This window comes from Typha latifolia, chromosome 9 (genome assembly GCF_019914945.1).
Source record: "Typha latifolia isolate L0001 chromosome 9, TyphaL0001v2, whole genome shotgun sequence".
Classification (NCBI taxonomy): Eukaryota; Viridiplantae; Streptophyta; class Magnoliopsida; order Poales; family Typhaceae; genus Typha; species Typha latifolia.
Window position 1 is genome coordinate 9,765,959 of NC_133094.1, and position 14,155 is coordinate 9,780,113.

A 14,155-nucleotide genomic window follows, 5' to 3' on the forward strand; every position below is an offset into this window, starting at 1 on the left:
CATATTTTCTATATTAGATATGTACCTATGGATCCACATCAACTCGATGCTATTATCTAGACGGCACTACTAGAATTACTAGGAGGTGTCACTAAGTGATTAAGGCACCATATCTTTGATATTAAATATTATTAAGAAATATTAAAATTATCAAAATAAATCTTTTAATTTAGCGCAGAACTGTTCTCTAACTCTTTTAGAGTCAATTAAAAAAGTCAATATAACGATCTAGAATATGTATGTTTTCTGAATTTTAAGATATACTTGAATCATTATAGAAAGTCGAGGAGTCATCCATACTTTTTTGTCATAAATATTTCATAATTTAGGTTCTACTAGATAATCATGATCAATAAAGAAAATATATGAGTGAATCCACTCACTTGTGGTCAACAAGGAAATAATTCAAATCAAGGATTTAAGTCGAGGGGAATACCGTCACCTTTATTAATAAACATTTAATTAAATAATTATTTAAAAATAAGAAATTTTATAAATCACACTTTGTACTTTATCTATTTTGTGATTCACATTCCGTCTTTGAGATTTTTGTAACTCAATCCCTACTTTTTCCTTATAATTTTTATTTAACGCCCTTCGTTAATTTAAACGACACTAACAAAAAATTATTTCATTATAATATATAAAATAATTAATAAATACTTAAATTACCCACGGCTTCTTCAGAGAAGCGGCAAAGATGAGGAAAAATAATAGTGATGGTATTTTAGTACGTTGTATGTTGTCTAGAACTTTATAATAGAGCTTCATAAACCTTATTTAATCTTATTAGCTTTTTATTTCATAAAGCTTAATATGTCAATTAGTGCTTAAGCATGAAGAGATTGAGATTACTATCGGGGTCGGGTTGGGCTTAGAATTATGCCGAAGTCGGACCTGGCCTGATCCATTGTTTGAACAGGTTTAGTAACAAAGTCCTCCATAATAGATATCATTTTATGTCTCTCTCTGACTCTAATACTAAAAACAAATTCTAGACTTTCTAAAACCATACTGACAAACAAATGTAGCTCAAAGTTAATTGAAACAGGAATGATGAAATGCCCAGACTCCATATAACTTGCTATTGCCTGCTAACTTCTTGCACCCACCCTACCCTAGTGTTTATTGTTTAGAGGCTTAGAGTCATAAAAACAACCTCTCAAACAGTGGGAGTTGAACTGCATATATCTTGCCCTAATCGAAACTAGCATTGTTGGTTGTTCTTGCACCAGGGCCTTGTAATCAAAGCCGATCGCTTGTTCTTCTATCGACATCACTGTCTTGCTATCTTTTGATCATATTTATCTAAATTCTAACACTAGAAATTTCAGCAAAGGATCATATTTGTCTGACAGCAGTCTTTAAATAAGTAACTTTGGAAGCATAGCAGGACTAAGAGAAGTGAAAAAAAGGATTCTCCTATAGAGTAATAAACAGACATGTAATAGAAATTACTCTGCTCTATTTGTTAATGAACACATCATTCTTTTCACGTCTGGTCATTAAGTTTGCATGCTGTTCTGTTTCAGGTCACTTTGATCTTGATTTAGATTACGATTAATGTTATACCACACTCGCATCGAATACAATCATAAAAATTGCTGAGTTATCTAACTTAAAGAAATAGATTCACTCGATCTTCTAGCGTCCTCATTTTAGGCAAAATAAGATGAAATTAACTTCACTTCTCGCATCAAGTTATTTTCAAAACCGGAGTAAAGTGATCAACAAAGTTTGCCAACATAATTCGTTATTTTATCCCTTTCACTTGTTTGACCCAATAGAATATTTCTCTGTGAGCGAGATTGTTACAATATAAAATATAAAAAGTTACTGTTCCCTATAATATATTCAATCAGTATTTATCTCATTTTTATATAACTTCTTAGAGGAGTTGATGAATTAATATAATATTATAGCAAAAGTCCTCAGGTCAAAAAGAGAAACTTTAGCCTTTTAACAATAAGATTTTGGTAGTCTCTCTCTATCCATCATTAAGCTCACCTCTATATCCACCTAATTTTCTTTTGTTTTTGTTTTTTGATATTAATTTTTGAAGATGAGCCACCCTCACTTTGGGGCCAACACCTGAACTGTCCCCTTTTTTAAGTCAACAGATAACTTATTTCCTTTCTACTAGACTAACAAATATTGATTACAAAAGTATTAATACTGCATAGGGTCTACAAAAGACTAGTGCTACATATTCTAATGTTGCATAGGTTTTTTACAAGATACATTGATCAACAGGCCAGTTAGAAATGGAAGAAGAGATCTACAAGGTGAATGGACAATCAGCAGCTTGATATTTCACTCGCAAACCGAACGCTGACTGGTTCCGGCTGGTATTGTCATCTGTCCCTTCTCTACGGGAAATATGGACTCAGGTTAGGAGGATCCACCCGTTCGGATTTCATGACTGCATCGGCATGGAAGGCCTAGGGAGCATGGAGTTTGCAAGTTCTTCGTTTATCTTCACTGGAAGTGGCGGCATCTGCTTCATTATTCCAGGAACATCACTCATCCTGCAATAAGTGTTATCTCGGATATAAGATTCTCACAAAGGCATCAAGTATCATGACAAACTATTTGGAATGAGAAAGATCAGCAAAACCTACAACTTTGTTCCTAAATCTTCCCTTCACCCAGAGAGAGTAACTATATTAAATATCCTTTAACCTTAAGTACATAACTAATGACAAAATTGAGTATCATATAATTGTCAACTTGATAATCGTGCACATTGAACCCCAACGAGCATGGATAAGGATTTGGATATGGCTATAAATGTGGCATGCCATACTAGAAAAATATAAATATAATGATAAGGAAGTCTTAGAAGAACAACATACAATATGGCAGGGTACAACAACAAACTTTGAACGTATTCATTGTGTAATGAATATCCTCAAATTTAACAGATATTGTTAAAAAGAAGGCAATAAACTTTGGAAGTCTATATTGAGCACTCCTTTTGAAAGCAAACAATAGAAAGATGCTAATTGATTGTAAACAAAGAAAATAATACAATGATAACCAAAAAGGAAAAAAGAAAACTAGTCATCTCAATCATCCAAAGATTTAGTTAATATAAGAAGGAAGTGAACCCCTCTTAACCTAATTTCAAATATTTAAAGGAAAGTCAGAATGCACTTATTCAATTTCTCCATGATTAATGGGTTGTTCTACAATTGATTGCCTTCATCAGTAAACATCAGCACCCCATCCTAAGGAAGCATTAGAATACTATGTGAGACGTATCCTAGTTGTAATAATATATATTTTCAAATCTTTATTTTAGAAATAATCAACTCAAAATAGGAAGATCTGCCAATAACAAACACAATCTGCAAGGTCAAAGTACAAGTACAACTTTTTTCAATATAAAAGATTAAAATTATTCCCTAATTGCTTAAGCTTTTAGAGAATTGACGAGTCAAAATAGTATCAAAGCAATAAGTCCCAAGTTCAAATCCTACTAGGCCCACCTTCTCAATTAAATTTAAAAACTCCACTGGTTTAAGTTAACTCTATTTCTTGATCCTGTCAAAATTGTCTCAAGCCCAAAAGTGAGGGAACTAGAAAATGAATATAAAAAATGAAAAACACTAGTCTCCAATAGCTTACACTTCTAGTGTAGTTGGTAAATAACACAACTTAACCAAACAGAACATCTAAAGATGTGAAGAAGCATGTCTAGGTATTCAAAAAGTTCTTTCACCACTCTATGTGCTTTCACGTTTCAAGTTTCAAGTTTCAACAATACAATTACAAGTTACCTGCATGAAATGCATCCATATTTTGCAGATTTTATGATAAGAAAATAATGAAGTATTTGAAACATACTCTTTCAAGATTGAGAGTATATTATCTCGTGTTTGGCAAAATAGAGAGATGTTTTCCTGTATCTGCAAGAGAACAAAAACAAAAAATAAGAACGCTAAACAACAAAACATGCGACTACAATATATATTGCTATTTCAAAGCAAGCATTGTGAATGTCAGACCATGGCTGTTGTGCAATATGTTTCATCAAATTTATGTTTATTGAGCTGATTTTTTCCAATTAATTGGAACTCAAAGAATTGTGAAACCAATAAGTCAATGCTGCAGATTGAAAGTCTGGAACCAACCTGCATGTTTGTGAGATTTGTAGAAATTTGAGTTAAGACCTCAGCGTTATGCTCAAGGAGCTCTCCCGTCGGACCTCCAATTGCTGCAAGATAGACAATACAAACAAATCAGCTGCCGTGCATTTAATAAGCAAACTTCAAAACACTTGTGCGGAAGCAACAATTTAATACATGCTTCATTTGATATACAGAAAGAATCCCTCCTGACCTATTGCTAAACTATATATAAGTTAATGCTGTAAGTAGTACAGGTACGGCTATGGAAATATAGTATATCCCCTTCTCCAACTCTGCAATCATTTTTCATTCTTGTTACAAGTAGTTGCTACCTAGTACATATGGAGCATCTCATACTGCATCATTACTTATTTATTTTCTAGTATCCATTATTTAAGCAGAGAAAAGTTATGCAATTTCTTATGAAAATGTTGTTATGCAATTTAAGTAGAATGATATAAGTTCTTAAATAGATTTGTTACTCCTCCAACAACCATTTCAGTTAGAGAAGAAATTAGCAAGTCCACTCTCTGAGAATGTTGCATCCTCCCAAACAAGTACAGATCATGAACTTTACCAACAAAACAGCACTAGAGCATTCCAATATAGCAGGCAACACTGGGACTAAAAGATAATTTATGCATCTGTCACAGCTAAATGGGCAACTGAAAACAAGTTAACTGATTTCAGTCATTATTAGGCAATGCATATAGAAAGACAACTTTCTCAACAAGAATTTCGACAAACATTTAACACAGATTACACTATCAATGTTATAGGTTAATCAGAAATTATTGGTCAGCAAAGAATAAGTACAGAAGTACACAACTGCAATCCACAAACAAGCCGACTTTGTGCAAAAGGTAATGCAACAATTAAGGATTCTGCTCTTTGCAACAAAATAAAAAGGACTTCTGGAGACCAAAAGAGACATTTGATTATATTTACTAAGCAACATACTTTTAAATGAAATATCATCATCCTCCATAGGGAGCACTGGTAGAGGATATGGAGGGACGTTAGGTCGTCCTACTAGGTGAGCAGATGGTTTTGCTGAAGGATCTGTAACTCTTTCCTGCAAATAAGGATGAAGTTCTCAAATGTTGGTAAAATGAATAGATATCGAGAAAAGCATATATGCTTGCAGCATAATTATCATTTATCAAAAATCGCAAGTAGTAAGGCATCAAAGTTTAAGAGAAAAACATCATAGAGGGCACCAGAGTCTCACAGGAAGATGATCTTTCATCAATATTTTCAAACACTCAAGTATATTTAAATAGAAGGCACCACTTGGTATGATGGCAAGGCTCGACCCTTCCATTCAATAGGTCAAAGATCCAAGTAATAGAAATAAACTTCTGACTTATGAGGGTAAGCTATGTGTTCTATTCCAAGACCACGCATTCTCAGTTCTCACAGGAGCCTTGTGCATTGCCCTTTACTCTCAAACATAAGAGATTAAATGAAAAATAGAAGAAAATGATCGAAGATTTGAAACTTAGAGAAATACTGTAAGATCAGAATTCTCTTAATATTGAATAAAATTCTTATACATGTTCTATAATAATTGCTTGGTTGACATTAGAAAGAGAAGAGAGACCCTCCCTCCTCTCTCTATATTGATTTCCTTATACACATATATTGTTGGGGAGAAAGGGTTGTGAGTAGCAGAGTCGATCACAAGAGCAAGAAATCAAGCAAAAAGATCAGAAACATAATATATCAAAACCAATCCACCAAACCCCAAAGTGTATAAAAGATTTATCACAGATTCTCTTATACAACTCTATAATTCACTATGACTTCCCAAACATAGGTCATTCACGCCAACTACAATACGACGAGTCCTACTCCATGCAGGACAAAACCATCTGTGTTCCTAGTATTATGTAATTTGCTAATCCATCCAAGTATATCAATCTCTAACCTTTGACCCTTTACCTCATGTCAACACGTCACAATAACCACTAGAAAGATTAAAACTATTCAGAATCTATAAGGAAGTGCATCCTAACAAAAACAAAGTATACCCAAAACTGAGGTTCTAAGTATCGGTTTCAAAATCGGGAACGGTTGCATGTTGATCATATCAGCTGTATCGACCGCTTATTTCAGACAAAATACGGATTTGGCAATCGGCCATATCCGCTAATCTGTTTCGGCAATACAGATCGAGATCAACTGAAACTTTAATCAATGTTGAAAACAACACTCATTTTAAGTTGACATATCACAACATGGAACTGACAATTCACATCTACCACAGTCAAAACCTTGTCTGAATGAACATATTTCAACTTTCAAGCCAGTGAACCTCTCTACATTATGTTTCTTCATTATTAAAATAAATAGCACACAGAACAACTGAAAGGCCATATCTGGCTGAATTCATGCTACTGAGAACATCAGAAAGTTGGAAAATAACATTATGCAATAGCAAGATTTAGGAAAAATAAAAAAAGATGACATTTGGACATCAAAAGGCTTACCTTTTTATCTTTGTTTTTCCTTGCCAAGTTATGCTCCTCTTTCCTTCTCTTGCCACTCTCTTTTTTCTGTAGGTTCAATGAAAATGGCATTAAATTCTTGATTAACCAACAATTAGCCATTTAGCTATGTAACTAATATCTGGAAACAATTAAAAGGCTGCACTAAGATGCCGTACTATATCATAATAGGTCAATAAATCATAGGGCATAAAGTGCCACAAAAAGAGATAGAAGAGGATTTAAACAATCACTCAAAGTGATTCATGTCAAAGATCAAAAGTGACAATCAGGAAGAACAAAGAAGAAGGATATTAGTATTCTCATAGAAAATATCAAGCTATAGGTGGTCGTAACTCATAAGCACACATTTAATTGATCATAGTTTGAACATATCTCCACAACCTTTTGTCAACAAGACAGAGGACTTCCAGGACATTAGACATTTTTCTAGGTTAAGAAATTGTACGGACAAGAGTTCCACTTCAAGTAAGGGTTGATATTGTCCATTATAATGCGACATACTGGGGAAAAAAACAGCAAACAGACAGTTCAATAAGAGAATAAAGCTAGCACGCGAATAAACAAGAACAAAATTGCACAGTGACTCATCTGTGAGTTATGCAGTTCTGCATGAATATTCACAACAGCCAAATATGTATACATATTCTCGAAGTTCTTATTCAGTTTACAACTTGCACAAAATAGAAAAGATGTTGACTTCCAAGTTACGAAACTAAACATCTTGCAGCCTAAGTATTAATCAATGCACTTACAGCGTTTATGTTTATACCTAGGGGTCCAAGCAGACAAAAACTCGTGATCCATGTGCTGACAGACTAAGTTACTGCTGTAATTGATCAAAAGCTAATTATGATAGTTCATCTCATGAGAGTAAAAAATTACAATGCCTCAAGCTATTTTGGCCACATTTTTAAATTGGTATGCCTAATTCTTTTTATTTGACTATAGGGGAAAATGTACTTTAGACCAAAACTTAGGACGTAACCCTTATGTTTTGGTCTTTATGTCCATAACACATTGTGTTATTTTAACTAACAGCAAATGGTGGTTGAGAATGCGGGATATTCATTTAAAATCTAAATATCCAAAATGCCCTTTCCCAGCAATACTAATGGACTCCCCTTTTCATCGACCACTGCATGCTAAGTAGGGTAGTGATATCAAGTTAGTCTATAGACAGACTGTTTGGTTATGGGAGCAGGATATTGTGTCAATAAAACTAGGGTAAGGGCGTGCTGGAAATTTTCCACCTCTAGTTACACTAAACAAAGTCAACTATTAGGCTGCACTGGTTGAGCAAACAGCAGGGTGCAATATGGACATTAATAGCAAATGATAAGGATCAGCTTTGACAAGTACAAATACTAGGGTACAAACTGTCATAAGCCCAAAAGGAAGAATCTAAATAAATACATTTTCCCCCTGATTATTGCAATGGATATTGCAAACAGATATAACACCATCTAACATGGAACTACAATGGATTGGAGATAGAGAGGCAACTGAAGATTTTACCCTCTCTTTCTTCCTCTTCTTCCCCTCTCAAGTCTCATCCACTACGAGAACAGGTCTAGGATCTTGCTTTTCCACTTTGGACATACCTCTCCTCCTCCTTTTCCCCTTCCATGCCCATGACAAGGGCAACCTTTCCCAATAACTCCCACGCACCAACTCTAAGGGATGGCAACTCCGACCTCCATCCCACATCTGATTGCCCCTCTTTTGCTCGAATTTCACTTCTGGAACCATGGGTGACATCAAACCAAGCTCGAGCTGACTTAAATATTGGCCAACCCAAACACAAGCTAAGTAAATTTCAACTTGAACTTGAGCTTGCACTGTTATGATCATTAGATAAGTGAAGTTAAGGGTATCTCAAGAGCTCAACTCACTTTTACCTCTAGCATTGGACAAAGCTATGTGCACAGGAAATCGATGACACTGTTAAGTGGCACACAATCAATATATGTGGTTAGTGCAAGCAATTAATGGATGAACAAGCTTATGCAGATATATTATATGTTGAAATCTACAATAACAACTATAATTCGGTAATTCAAAAAATTAATCTCGACTATACCATGTGAAAAATGGTGAAGATTGCTGGATATAGAGCCGTAGATGGAAAATAACAAGATAATCTGTACTAACTAGAGATTAGGGACTTCTAGCAAATTGTCTTTATGGTAAATGTAGACATTGACAGATACCAAGGTTTGGAAGTTCTATCTACTTCATTTTAAAAACATTTGGAGTTGACTAAATATCAAATCATGTATTCCATGTTGAATATTACTAAATGTTGATTTACAAATGCAAAGAAGATGAAAGCAATGGACAAGATGATAGAGTTATGATTTAAAGTCTACATGTAGAGGGTCTATAATTAAAACATTAAAATTAATATCTAGTCTAATGGAACTGTGAATCATTAAATTACAGAAAGACTCATGGTTCACTTGGATTATAAATACTAGATGGTAATTCAGAACAAGATAAAAGTGTAGGATGATTTTAGGGATCTTTCATGTTTCCTAGAAAATCAAGATGACAAAACAATAAAATTGTCACTTTTTGATTCGTTGCTATTGTCCATCACGCTCTAGTGATATATGAGAAGGTAAGAATAAAAAACATAAGCTTTTAACAATAAGATTCTGTTTGCAACAGTGCCTGCTTGAAATAATTTACTTTGAATCATAATCTGCAATGTCCATATAAGACAGTGGTTATGTGTCTAAGATTCAAGACAGCAGAAAAGAATTTAGGTCATATTCGTAAGTTTGTGCTATTAGATGTCAGACTTACACTCATCCATCTGCATCGTAAGGCCACATCTCGAACAGTTTTGTCTTGCAACTGCATGGCAATTTTTGCATAGCGAACTATTGCCGATTCAGATCCATACCTTAAATGTATATAATCACAAAGTCAGAGGTTTCTTATTGCTTAGAAGAAGAAGAAAATAAATGAAAAAAACATGTCGATGGAAAAGAAAACTGCCAATGTAAATAAAACAAAGATATTACCAAGAGAGAATTGTCATTACAAAAAGAACAAGAAACCAAGAAAAGAAACATAATCCTCTAACACAGTTGTTCTCAAGATGTTCTCTCAAAAGTAGTTAGCAAATTTAACTAGCACCAATATATTCCCAAAAGCATGCAATTATTAACTAATTTAACTTTTAGATAGAGTTAAATAAGCAGGATTTAACATAGTGCAATTGTATAGTTTATCTGATTATATGCTGCATTAGAAATGAATATTCTCATTGCTAATAGATTACCTATAAAAGAGTGTTTGAATGAATGAGGATACTGTCGATGTAGGGTTAGGGAAAGATAAGACGCGCGTAGTGCGTGCATTATCTAGATTATTGGGAAGGTCGTTCTTTAGCTTGAATCCATGAGTACTAGTATGCAAGAGGCAAGCTTTACTGTCACATAATGCTAGCACACTACAGATCTGACACAATATTGGTGTATTTAATACTAGTGAGGTTAGATATGCATCACACTCATGAATTATACTAGGCTACATGCCACAAATAGATTCGTCTCAAGCATTTTATCTTCTTCTACCACACATAAAAGATTAGTCAAAGCTCAAAGTAACAATTTTTCCCCCATGTGTTCTTTCCATAACTGGCATGGGTTCAAATCAGAACTGCATCATTATCTTTGCACTAGTCTTACTGCTAATAAAACACAAAAAGCATCATGCAAGAAATATCTATGAATTGATAATATATTATCAAATAATTCCCTAATCAAAAGAATTATTTCATTGACAGGATACTACCAGCCTTAAAAGAGGCCAAACATCAGAAAGTTCATAGGAACACAGATGCTTACTCTTGAGAATAAAAATTCATGACTTCACACAATGAATTGAAAGAATTAATCATGAAAAGTTTGTACAGGATAGAAAGAAAATTTTATTAGAAAGCTGCAAATTACCTACCTTTAGAAGGATATCCTGAAACCGTATGCACAAAAATGATAACTTAAAATCCCTAAACTTCTAACCGATTACTGTAATTATAAAAAATTTCTTAAATCTCCCACTGACAGCATAGATGCAATAATGCTGGATAGATAATGATTGCGTAGAATAAATGGTACTTCATTAAATCTCCAAGCACCCATCCTAAATCTGACCTTCTGTACCCAAAAAAATGCCATTAAAAAGCAAAATTCCCAAATTCCAAACAAACAACTAGCAACGAAAAATAAAAAAACCCAATCATCCAAAGAAAAAGAAAGAGACCCAATCTCTAGAATTCAAAAGATTTACACTTACTTATTAAGCCCTTCTTCGAGAACAGCTTGCTCCTCCGCCGACCACTCGGAGGATAAACCAGGGTCATGCTTTAAAGCCTGCGCCGAATTCCCCGCCGCTGCAGTCCCCGTGCTACCATTGCTAGGGTTTCCGACGGCGGCACCACCTCCTCCTCCTCCACCTCCACCTCCACCTCCACCACCTCCTCCGTGGTTCCCATCCTGATTCCCCGATGGATTCGCGTTTGCACACATCCAGAACCAAAACCTACCTCTCAAATTCCCCCAATTCTCCTCCGGTTCCCGCCAATTTCAACTACTCTTCTCGCAACGAAAAAGATTGCTCAACAAATGAACTCAAATTGGTACAAGGAGAATAGATGCAAGAATTTAGAGAAGAAAGGGAGAAAACTTTTTTTTTCCTCTCTCTCTCTCTCTCTCTCTGAGATGGGAAGCAATTCTCGTTTTTGTCTGTGTCTTCTCTCTCTCCTCATGTTAACTTCCCTCTCTATATTTAGAGCATTTTTAAGTTGAGATTTAGATTAGCAAGAACCCAGACATATAATGATGAATGTTATCATTGAATGAACTCGATGCATCTACTACTACTATTTCTTAGAGGTCAAAGTTTGAAATTACAGAATTGTCCCTCTTTTATAAAAACATTTACATTTACATCTGGCTGAAATGTCAATTGGGCTTTTGAAGTTATGGGCTTAGGACTTCTCAAAATGCACATAAAAGTCTGGTCCCAACCTTGTTCGAACTCAATGTTAGTCAAACCGATCTTAGTTCGCATCCCAATTGTGCCCAACCCGGCCTAAACTTTATTCTATTTTTAAGTTAAATATACTAAAATCAATTTATCATATCCTGTACTTTAGAAAATCTCAAACCAATTCATATATTTATGATTAAAGTGAGATAGATAGTTTTTCTATTAAACTTAACTAAATGGTGTCAAAATAATCAAGATACCCTATCGTGCTTGTTAGAGAAGACATGCATGTTTTAAGATAATGTCACTAAGCCCCCCTTCACTTTGAGAATAAGGGTGGAATAGACAATGTATTCTAATTTTTAAAACCAGAAGAAGAGGCTAATACTAGTATAAACTATTGTAATGTTTAGTTCAATACTATTATAAAGTGTAATATTTATATTTGATGTGATATAAAATTAATATTAAAATAATAAAATTGTATTGAAAATTAATGATGTTTTAAACCCAATGATGAGAGTACCCTTGACCATATGTTAAATAGTAAATAGTATGAGGCCTTTCTACTGCGGACTTCTCTACGTTGTGTAGGATTATAGTACTGTGTTATAACCTCGCACTTCAGTGTGCAAGGTATTACCCTACACTATTTGGGGTTATAACCCGACACTGGAGTGTTCATTGATCCTACCTAGCGAGGGCGTCGGAGCGATCGTGGGCAAGGCCAAAGATGTTGCCCCACCATAGGGAGACGCGATCAAGAAGGGACGGGGAGGCATGACAAAAGAGGACAAGATCGTTGCGGGCGAGGATAGCGGTGAGGTGGAAGGATGGGGAAGGGGAGGTCAATGCGGTGGTGAGGGTGATGTGGGAGTTGGAGAGGAGGCGAGGGAGGAGATGGGAGGGGAGGGAGAAGAGAAAGTAGAGGGCTGTAGTGGAGACCTCGTGGTTAGGGGAGGAAAATCGGATCAGGTCGAAGATGAGCACGTTCTAGAGGTCGAGTAAGGTTGAGCGAGCGGAGGAGGTTGAACGCAAGTTCCTTGCAAACGACGGATAAGGGGGAGCTGATGATCTCATCACAGGTAATCTTGGCGATTGATGGAGACGTCGTGGTCGGTAGTGGAATGCTGGAGGGCTTAGAGGAGCGCACTAGATTGCTTGAGGGTGTTGGTTACCCCGCACTATGCTAGGTAATACCCCGCTTTGTGTGGGTATATGGGGCTGCCTTTGGAGATGAGAGAGAGAAGATAGCAACTGTTACTGATATGACTAGTGTGTTATCATCTCAAAGGGTAAACTTGTAATCTTAGGTTATTAATAAATAATTTTAAAAAGTTGTACGCAATAAGATAAAATAAAATATTGAAATAGTATACTAAGATAAGGAAAGATGTAGTTTAGTTACTACACGAGAATAAGCCTATTCCTATTCCACAAGTGAACGAAGGCTAAATGATTAAAATAGCCATTGTGCTTAGTCAAATGTAATAGAAAAACTAATTATCTCACTTTATTCATAAGTATAGATATTAGATTGAAACCTTTTGAAGTACATTGGGGTAAAATAATTTTAGGCACAAGTACATGATAGTAAAATATATGTAACCTTTTATTTTTTTTATCCAAGAGGAAGTTCTATAGACATTGATCATTAAGAAATTGAGTTACATGAAATGGTCCAAATCAAAGCACACTCAACTCTTACAAGAGAAGTTTTTGAGAGCATATATACTGAGCTAAGTTATGACCTATCACATTATTCAATTGCCGGTATAATTGATACGAATGTGAGGGTATTTTAGCTGGTAGATCCTTGCCTTCGTTGACACTAAAAAAATATTTACATGGCACTAAAAAAGTTATTTGCTAGCTAGGCGCGGCGGGCCTCACTATCACTATAATGATAACCATCCTTTCCTGCACCACCTCCTCTCTCTCTCATTCTCGCTCTCTTCTTTCACTCAAATTCTCTCTCCCTCGGATTTCGGACGCCGCCCCTAGAACCTCGCCACTGCCACCACCCCTCCCCCAACAATCGCTACTGAGGAGCCTCCTCATCCTCCTCTCCTTTCTTATATCTTCTTTATTCTCTTTCTTTCACCTCTTTCCTTTGAGCTTGGGTTTGTTGGAACCGAGCTACCGTGGAGAGGCCAACCAGTTGTGGTCGATCCCTACCCTACCAGCTTGGCTCCCTTTCCCCTCATGCTCCCTCCCATTCTCTTTCCTCTTCTCTTCTTCTTCTTCCTCAACTTATTTTCTCCTCTACTACAATATTGTCAGGACACTATAGTAGATAGTGCTGGAGCCCAACACTATAGCATTGGGATTTGTATTTTCTTTTCTTAATTAGTTTAATAATATATACTCACTCACACAATTATTAGCTAAGTATAATTAGTAAATTATTAATTAATTATAATTATAAATAAATATGTAGCTTATTTATTATTATTTGAATTAACACATATAGTTTTATTAAAAATAATTAATATATCTTCTTCTTCT

General features: G+C 35.3%; 1 protein-coding gene across 1 annotated transcript; it reads right to left on the reverse strand.

The window, feature by feature from the left end:
- Positions 1-2,121: 2,121 nt before the first annotated feature.
- LOC140794934 (uncharacterized) lies at positions 2,122-11,484 on the reverse strand. The gene is made up of 7 exons (XM_073147223.1): positions 10,952-11,484; positions 9,455-9,554; positions 6,626-6,691; positions 5,094-5,208; positions 4,137-4,219; positions 3,850-3,911; positions 2,122-2,528 (listed from the first exon to the last, which is right to left on the reverse strand). The coding sequence occupies exons 1-7, from the start codon at positions 11,182-11,184 to the stop codon at positions 2,417-2,419; spliced, it is 771 nt and encodes a 256-aa protein (XP_073003324.1). The 5' UTR covers positions 11,185-11,484; the 3' UTR covers positions 2,122-2,416.
- Between the last annotated feature and the right edge of the window lie 2,671 nt (positions 11,485-14,155).